The 9,746-nt window shown below is 46.6% G+C and overlaps 1 protein-coding gene across 6 annotated transcripts in view; it reads right to left on the bottom strand.

Moving 5' to 3' along the window:
• Window positions 1-448: 448 nt before the first annotated feature.
• Window positions 449-9,746, bottom strand: part of LOC131426002 (uncharacterized) — a 52,121-nt gene continuing 42,823 nt past the window's right edge. For 3 of the 6 annotated variants that reach the window (XM_058588382.1, XM_058588378.1, XM_058588380.1), the window contains exons 2-4: window positions 4,680-8,762; window positions 3,733-4,603; window positions 449-3,630 (exon numbers count right to left, since the gene is read on the bottom strand). In XM_058588382.1, coding sequence (XP_058444365.1) covers window positions 3,160-3,630; window positions 3,733-4,603; window positions 4,680-8,749 — 5,412 coding nt within the window. In that variant the 5' untranslated portion in view covers window positions 8,750-8,762 and the 3' untranslated portion in view covers window positions 449-3,159. Of the gene's footprint in view, window positions 3,631-3,721; window positions 4,617-4,679; window positions 8,763-9,746 lie in introns of those variants that run through there. The other 3 variants (XM_058588379.1, XM_058588381.1, XM_058588383.1) reach the window with 3 other exon arrangements.

Below are 9,746 nucleotides of genomic sequence, written 5' to 3'. Positions count from 1 at the left end.
ATGAACTCACCAATGAATGCAAACAGGATCACGTATTTTATATTTGTGTACTAGCAATCTAATAAGAATACAACATACAAATTGCACTTTTGAAAAAGTTCACAGGAATCATAAAACCTACCACGCTTTTTGAGACTTTGAAGACAACGTATTTGCAAGAAGGGGGAGGAATTAAATGATCTTCAATGTTAACGACAGTGATAGAATTAGCAGACACAACAACAACGTCGTAAGAAAGCACCAATGGGAATTTACGAGAACACAACTGGCAGCCTAAACCTGAACATCGGTTCATGGGAACGCAACCACAACTCGGAGTTTAATCAACTCGTTATCCAATATTTGATTCGAACGCCGTTCATCGTCGAAAGGAATTTCTTTCCATTGGCCATCACGGCACATAACCATCGCCAGGCATTATTTTCAAAAGTTTATTGATATATCTCAATCATTGATCTCGTTTATTCATATATATAATATATAAGTAACTATGCTTTCAAGGTTTCTTAAGTTTTGTCTTTCTTCCACTTTGTCGTAGGGGGTTTGTTTTTTCTTCTTTTGAAATAAAATTAGCAATAATAATATTATCAATAATAATAGTAATAGCAATAATTTATGTAATTTTTTTCTCTTCCATACTTTCTTCTGCTGTGTGACCTTCTTAGTAGCCTTAGGTAAATGTTTGGTTTACCATCCAAAATAAATCTAACTATTCACAAAAGTCTACCACTCTGACCGTAACTTCTGAATCAGAATGTCAGTTTCGTTTGTTTGTTAACAAGTTTTACTCTGATGTGATTTCTTTTTTTTTTGTTACTCTATGTAGATTGGTGAGGGTGTGGGGGGGGAGTGTACGAGATAGTTGAGTTTTTCAAACGTGCAGCAACTCTGACTTAACGCTAAAATATGCGCTACATTACACAAATTACAAATGTCATTCCCATTTACGTTGTAGTAGTAGAAGAAGTAGTACTAGTTTGTTTGTTGTAGTTGCTGTCATTTCGCTATGTTTATGGTGGAACACTTAGTTCCTTCCTTGTTTTCGGGGGCTAGACTTTTGATTCAATAAAATGAGCAACCGTAGAGCGGTGTGTTATTATTTTTTTTTTGTATGTTTCTTTCTTTGACTTTGACCTCGCGTCTCGTTCTCCACGTTCTCATCAGATGGCACCTGAAGTTTAAATTTAAGTGTCCTACTGACCGACCGTTCGATTCTTCGTGTTCATTGCGTCCAATTCGACCAATGATTCGAATGGTTTTTGTTTTTCGCTAATATGTCTTTGGGAGCAAGCTGCTTTATCGTTTCCGCTTGATTTTACTTTTCTCTTAAATGTTTCGTTAAACGTTATACATTGCACATTGGTTTTATGCTGTTTTGCTGGTTCTTCTTTTTTTTCTTCGTACATGAAAAAAAAATGGTGAGATGCGCTTCCTGCGACGGAAGACGCACCCCTTTTGCTTTAATTTTGTTTTAACACTTTGGTTATCTGCTGTATTTTCTTTCTCCGCTAGTCTCCCAGTCGATAAAATCTAAAAGAAGGGTGCTTCAATAAAATTAAAATAAAACAAACAGAAAAACACTAACCTAAACTTGATGGTGCTCGATTTTTTTTTCTTTCTTCTAAATAAATATTCTACATATAAATTCTACTTATCCTAATAAAGAGCAGCAAAACTAGAGAGTGAAAACGGAGGTAAAATTTAACATCACTAATCGATGATGGCGCACTTGTTCAAGAGGCAAAAAGAAGGTGGGGAGCAATGAGGATCAGTATTTTCCTTAAACGCTAAGCAGAAATGTTTGTAGTAGTAGTAGTAGTAATTGTAGTAGTAGTAATAGTAGTAGTTTATCGAATCGTTTTCGTCAGGCTTAGCCGGATTGGCGATTCCGAGCTTACTTAGGCACTAATGTAGGTTGATAAAAATCTGTCAGTTTCATTTACAGGAGGCACATTTTGCTTTACACATTGCATTTAAAATAAACAAACCAAAAAAAAAGCAGGACTAAAACTTGGCTCTACTTAAATACAATACAATCTTAGCTTGTTTTGCTTAGCTTAGAGTAAAATCAGCCATTCACAATTGTTTCTTGTTTTTTTTTAAACGGTGTATGTGCATACTTTAAAATAAGCGGTTTGTCATAGCTGTTATATTGTATTTTAATTCTACACAATAAGGAAAAGCAAATCAATCAATTGATACGGGTTTGCTACTTAGAAATATTTCGTGGTTAGCAGTACACCTAATACGAAAGGAAATCAACAGTCTTTTAAATATTGGCCTTACTTTAAGGTTCATACGATAAACAAAAGATAACAGATAAACAAAGTTGGTGATTGGCTAAAACCTTATGGAAAAAAAAGGAATGTAATGCGTTTCTTTTTTAGCATGGGAAAATTTTGATTCTACGTACGAATGTTATTCTTTTCTATGTATGCTGTTCGTGCGTGTGTGTATTTTAAAGTACAAGTTGTCACACACCCAGCCAAACAACAAACAAAAAAAAACAGCTACTACTCGGTTTAAGCCACTTCGGTTTCCGTCGTCACGGATTAAAAGGCCTCGCTTCCCTTTTGCTACCGTATGTTACAGTGATTGTTTTCTATCCTAAAAATCTATCCGTTTCATCCCGCGGCGGGCGCAATTTACACTCCCTTATCAAGGCTACTGTACTTTTGATTTTCGATTTTTTTTTGTTTTCATTAAATCTAGGTGTTTTAAAAAAATTGCGTTTTATGTTTTGTTTGGTTTTCATTGGCGTTTCGTTTTGCAGTTTGGCGAAAGAAAATTCCATGCCTACTATTCGAGCTGTCAGCCAGCCATTTGAATGCGAGATGCTTGACATTGAAAACTTGCATGCAACCCCTTATTACGCATGCATAAACGTCTACAGTCTAAACGAAAATCACGGGAAATCTAAGTATGTACAATGCATTCGATTCGAAGATCAAATGTTTCGTGGATTGGAAATCATTCTTTAAAAAAATCGTTGTTTCTGTCGATTAAATCTTTAAGTAGGAAGGGCGGAGAGGAGGACCCAAATCGCTTCTTGACTCAATTGTTTTTGTGAGTTTGTAGGTTGGATAAAAAAATACGTTCAAGATAAAGTATGACTAGAGTTTGCTTTTGGATTCATGGTAATAAACCGGGGCGGAGCCCTCACTTTTCCACGCCCAGTAGCCGGGCCGCATCGGAAGCGGATCCGAGCAGCATTCGGTTCAGGATACCCTGGTCGCTGATGCCGAGCAAATTGCCGATCAAATCGGCCGAACTGCCACCACCGCCTCCCAGCAATCCCTTCGCGGAAGAACGGGTGATGGCCTGTGGCAACTGTTGTTTTTGCTGGGACTGTGGTACTGCAGGCGGCGGAGTCGGTGCCATCTCCGGTTCGTCATCGCTGAAGTCCGACGAGGCCACATGTCCATTTTTACCAGCAGCTTCGGCGACACCTCCGCCTCCGTTCAGCCGAGAGCACTTGTGTTTGCGCTGGTGTCGCAGCATACTGTGCTTCAGGGTGAACCGACGGCGGCACACGTCACACTGGAACGGTCGTTCGCCAGAGTGGGTGCGCATGTGACGCCTCAGATCTTCCGTCGACCAGAAGCGACGCAAACAGAAGGCGCAGATTACCTGTGATGGAAAAGAAAAATGAAAAAAAAACCGAATCAGTAAAAACTCCAGAGGATTTCCGGCAGTGACGAACGGTGGCGTCCAAACTGACCTGCGACCTACCTTCCGATTGGCGTAGTCGGGATACTTTCCACCCCGACCGCCTTCGCCATTGTTACCGCTTTCGTCGTCATCCGGCGAACCGGACGGGGCTTCACTTTCCGCTTCCAGGGTGACCTTGTTCATGAGCAGGGCAAATTCGTGCACGTGGGATTGCTTGATGTGATCCAGACAGGACACTCGGTCGGCGAAAGAACAGTCGCACAGGTGGCACTTGAAGGGAAGATCCGAATTGACGGCCGGGATCGTGGAGTTATCGTCCGTGGATGGTTCATCTTTGATTTTAGCGGCCGGTTCCGGTGACGGGATCGGTTCGAATTCCTCCTCCTCTTCCTCCTTCGCCACCGTTAACGCCTTGACTGCTGGTGCTGCTGGTTGGTGGTCCTCCTCCAGGCGGACAGATTGAGCAGATTGTGGTTTTGGGCTGGCCGGTCGAGATGATGGCGGTGTTCCTTTGGATTTGGCAATAGCTTCGGCAACGGCCACCGGAATGGGTTCCGGTTTGGGATCCAGCAGATCATCAATCGGCACCGGAATGGACATGGCCGATTCGACGTCTCCGTGCTTCCGCAACAGATGACGGTCACAGTTGGATTTGGTGGTGAACAGGAGAGTACACTGCGAACATTTGAACGGTTTCTGACCGGTGTGGGTAAGGATATGACGCCGTAGCGAGCTGGACCACGGGAACATACGCTGACAGTAGGGACAGCTGACCCGATTGGGAGCCAAACTGTAGGCGGATTTCTTCTTCTGCAAATGATTCGACGGATTCGGATCATCCGTTCCGGAGTTGTTGCTTTCGGATGCCGAGCCCGATGCGACCAGGCCTTCCTCGTCGCTCTGATCCTGCGACAACGGAACATCAGGTCTGCTGTAAAAGAAACCTTTCATTAATAATATTCCAACGATCTTCGCTAGTCTACCGTACAAAAGAAGTCGAAATTTACCTAAAATAGTTCTCGAATGCCACGTTGGTGGCGTTGTCGACCAGTTTGGACACCGACACCAAATCACTCTCGTCCGCACTACTTTTCGGTTGTTCCTTTTCCTTGTCCACTTCCTTCCGCTGTCGGATCGCCTGTTCGAGAATTCCCTCCGCCACAGCTTTCGCTGCTTGCTGCCGTTGTTCTTTGGTTTCCTCCAGTTTTTGCTTCAAAATTTTATGCTGAAACACGGGACTGTCATTCCTGGTAACCTGAACCGGTCGTGGTAATTCCTGTTCAGACTCGTTGCCTCCCTTGCTGCTCAGATCCTCCGGGTGATCTCCTTCGTCGATTTCTAGCTCCTCATCAATCACAAGCTCCTGTTCGTCCTCTTCCTCTTCCTCCTCTTCATCTTCTTCGTCGTCTCCCGCTCGGTGGTGCTCGCCATTGCCCGCCTTTACCGCTGAATGTTCCGCCCTCGACTGTGCCTGATGTTGGTGGTGGTGGTGTTGGTTGTGGTGCATCGGAGCTCCGGCTCCGAAAGGATTCTGCCCTTGAGCAATGATATTCTGAAGCATGCTACTCATTCCGGCCGTACCTCCGATTTCGCTGCCACCGTCGACCACGGGTCGGTGGTTCGGATGGTGGCCGGCAGCGGCTTTGCCTGACTGTTGGGCCAGAATTGCATATTTGACCTGATCGGAAATACCACCGAAAGCGGCCGCCATCGACTGATGATGCGGATGATGATGTTGATGCAAAGCCGACCCGGGGTTCGAAGTCACGGCAGAGGCTGCAGCAGCAGCAGCAACCGCCGCAGCGGCTGCGGCAGATGAATGTCCACGACCTCGCATCATGTGATGACCGCCACGTTGCCGTTGGGACCAAAATTGTGGATGTTGCTGTTTGATGTGACGTTCCATGTTCGAACGCAGTGTAAAACGCGCGGAACAATGCTCACAGGCAAACGGACGTTCGGTGCGATAGCGGCGTTGTTTTTGCTTCGGCATCAGGACGCCATTTTTGATAACCATCTTGACGGGACCGTTTCCCATCGGGATCGACGCAGACATGGACGACGGGGGAGGTGGTGGTGGCGGGGGAATTTGCTGTTGCTGATGATGCTGATAAAGTACTTTTTGCTGTTGTAGAGAATTTGGCAAACTTTGTGGCGATTGCTGAGCTCCGGAGTTTTTAGCCGATAGAGGTGTTGTGGTGACGAACGGAGCTGGTCCGGATCCGACCGTGGATTCCGTACTGCTCTTGGGTGATTCCGATGGCGAGTGGAACGGATTTCCGATCAGACTACCGCCGGACATCTGTGGCAACAGGGGAAATTCTTTGGGGAAGAAATTTTTCAGATCACCGAGAGCACCGGGAGCGCACAGCAGAGGATTCTGTAGGAACAATGGATGTAGGGGAAAGGCAGCGGCCGCCGGAAAACCGAACCGGCTGTACAGTTGGCTTAGTTGGAAGTAATGGGCCGGATCCATTTTGGATAGCGCTTCGCTGAAGAGTTTCTGTTGCATCAGCTGAAGTTGGTGTTGGTTTTTCTCCAGCAACGATAGATCCAGTTTTGGGATTTTGGCGGCCTGTTGTTCCTCTTCGTCTTCATCCTCCGCGTCATCGTCGCCACGTTCGTCGTCATCGTCTTCGGCATCGGAACGAGGATGATCCGAGTCTGCATCGTTTTCGCGGCGAATGATCGGTTCCGGTTTCTTGCTCAAATCCAACACATCCATGCTTAGATCGATCGGATGACTCGGCTCCGAAGGCTGTTGGGAAACCGGAGTGTCCGGTGTTTCCTTTTCGTAGTCTTGTTCCTGCGGCGGAGTCAATTGGTTAAGCTTTTCCAAACTTTTCACCTGAATTTTGGCCGGCGTAATCGGCATCGGTGTGCTGTCGATCTTAGTGACTAGACTCATCGGTATTGGCATCAGCATTTCCTTCAGGTGCGACACCGGAGTGCTCCGGTCGGACGGATGATCATCCACGTCCCGATCGAAGTCCCCGGGTGGCGTATTGAACATTTGCATCTTCTTCAACGGATCCTCACAGGACGAATCCTCCGAGGGATGATAGATGATAGCCCGTTTGACTTCGTCACGGGTCGCACGGCCATGGCGATTCCGCAGGTGGCGTTCGCAGTTCGCTTTCGTTGTGAAGGCATAATTGCAGAGGGCACACTCGTACGGTCGATCTCCGTTGTGAGATCGCATATGTCGAATCAGAGTCGCCTTGTCATTGATGATGTAAGGGCACATGTTGCACCGGTACGGTCCCGGACCGGCTGCGGATACGTGAATCCGGTTGTGACCCTTCAACGCCCGTAGGTTGGGAAAGACGGCGGCACACAGCCGACAGGGAAATTCACCACGAAGTTTCATTTTACGAAACTCCGCAGTGAAAGCATCCTGAGCTTCTTCTTCATCCTTCAGCAGCGGAGGGTACGGATCCTTATCCAACTGGCGGAAGAATCCCCCGGACGAGGTGACGTTGATAATCGACTGGATGTCGGCGAGATCTTTGTTGTCCTGCTGCGGAGGATAGTTGGCACCACTGTGGTGGTAGTAGTTTGGCTCTTGTTTTATCTCACGGGACATGATCGGTGAGGAGAACGATTTGTCCAACGATGACGGAGTGGTGGGTGCCTCGGAAACATTCGATGACATGTTCGTCGACATAGACTTATTCTGCAGGTCCAGATTGGCAAAGAAATCATCTCGTTTGAGGTCCTCCTCCGACGATGCCTCACTCGTTTTCCATTTGCGTTTCTCCGTTCCACTGGAACTGTAATCCGAAGCGCCACATTCCCGCACATGCATCTCCAGCGTTTTCGAACAGGGAAACGCTCGGTAACACTTGGTACATTCGAACTTCTGACTGGTCACCGGTGTCCGGATGCTCTGCTCGCAAACACTCTTCGCTATCAGTGGGAATTTTTCACTTGAAAAATCAACAAACGTCAAATCTTTGAAACCCGGAGTTATGTTTTGGTAGTTGTTGTTTCCGCACCGGTGCGCATTCAGGGCTTTGTAGCTTTTGAACACCATATCGCAGTGACGACACTTTGCCGGAATATGCGGATGTTCCCGGTCCATGTGACTTTCCAAACTGATCATACTGGAAAAGTCATTCCGGACACAAACCGGACAGCAAAACTTCTGAACCCCTTCGGTCACACTGCCGTCCAGGATGTTATTATTGATAGTACGAATCTTGCGCTTGTAGTGGACATTTTCGTCCGAATTCTTGCGCTTTCCTTCCCCTTCGTAGTTGTTGTTGTAGCTATTGTTGTTATTGTTGGACATCCCACTGCTTGCCCCGCTACTTCCGCCACTATCCGTAGAACCATCACTTTCGTAGCTTTCCCGTTCCGACTGTTTGTGGGTTCGCATGTGCCGATGCATATTGCCATTCGTCGTGAACGTCAGATTGCAGTACTTACAGTTGAACGGTCGCTCTCCGGTGTGCACCAGCACGTGGCGATCCAGCGACGATGCGGACGACAGAACCTTCGAGCAGATTTTACACACAAACTGACCACCTTCTCCGTTATCACCGCCGGTTGCCGATTTGCTGTTGTTGTGTGATCGGATGTGTTCCGTGAAGTCATGTTTGGTCGATGAAATCGTGTCACAAATCGGACACACATACTTCTTTCCGTCATTCGTTTCCCTTTCGTCATGATTCTGGTTGTTGTCAACGACCGCCGCCGCCAGATGCTGCTGCAGCAAAGTGTTCCCAGCCGACGCCGGATGTTTCCCACTGTAGTTGTTGTTGTTCAAACTGTGAAACTTCCGGCGCAACATGTTATCCATCAACTGGTGCAGGTTTTCCCTTCGGGCACTGTGACGGGCCTGGAACAGATGGACCGAACGGCGTTGATCCTCATCCGAGTCGACATTGTCGGAGTCGGCACTAGTCGTCGTGGTGATCGCAGATTTATTCAGTAAAATGTTGTTGTTGTTGTTGTTATTGTTGAGGAACGAAGAATTGTTCGCATCGGTGCTGCTGCTGCCGGTGCGGTTCGAGGAGCTTATATCCATCGCTTCCTGGGACGAGTCGGAGTGCATCGATAGACGACGATCCATCGCTGGTTGAGATCTGTCGGAGAAGCAAGCAAAAAAAAAGAAAAGAATATTAGATTGATTCGACTTCGACTTCGACTTCTGTTTGTCAAATCTCTCATCCATCAATGGCAAACCTAACAGAGGAAAAAAGAGTGACATCCGTCCATCGGTTCGGAGCAGTGCGCATTATCATCATCAATCGGGGCTCTAACGTAAAGATAATGAGACGTTCATCAGCCCTTCCCGCCGTCATGCCCCGTGCCACATTCTTTTCTCCCGTGATCAATCATTTATCAGTTCGGTGAAGGCTTAAAAGCTTCAAGTTTGCTCTGATAAGAAAACCGATGATGAGACGCAACAACTGTTGCAATCTTTCAATTTCCCGAACCAAGGGTTCTCTTTTGGGGCAGTCAAACCATTTCTAAACGGCGCGGCGCGGCTCGGCTCGGTGGAAAGAAAAGTGAGAGTCTCGAACGGTCGAGATCAAAGCCGAAGCCGCCCCACAATGGGCCGGAAGAACCCGGGACCCAACTGAAAGGAAGGAAGGAAGAGATTGTAAAAATTTAGATCATCAACCAACGGGCTCAGACAACGTGCCCAGCCACAGTCGAGCACACACGCACACACCTTTATTGCAATAACGAGACGACGGCCACGGCAACGGGAGAAGATAACCGAACACCGAAGGGTAAACAAGTTGTGTTGCTGATTCATCTACGATAAACGATCGAGGTGGTGACCAGGTGAAGACGGACGGTGGGGGCGATTTTAAACAAGAGCTCCGAAAACAAATCTATTCTGTCAGCCGGGTGAAATTGATGGTGATAAAATGTTTTTTTTTGTCAATCTTGTGACAACTCTTAATTGAACATAACTCCTGGTGACCAATGATTATTGAGTCTAATTTCGTGTTCCGATCGATTTGTTCAGCCCGAATTTGATTTTTTTATCAGGTTTTAGTTGTCTAGTATCGTCAAGAAAGAGGTTATGTATCTAGTGCAGATCAACGCGTCTGAAA

This window comes from Malaya genurostris, chromosome 1 (genome assembly GCF_030247185.1).
Source record: "Malaya genurostris strain Urasoe2022 chromosome 1, Malgen_1.1, whole genome shotgun sequence".
Taxonomy (NCBI): Eukaryota; Metazoa; Arthropoda; class Insecta; order Diptera; family Culicidae; genus Malaya; species Malaya genurostris.
This window is presented reverse-complemented; position numbering and strand designations above follow the sequence as displayed.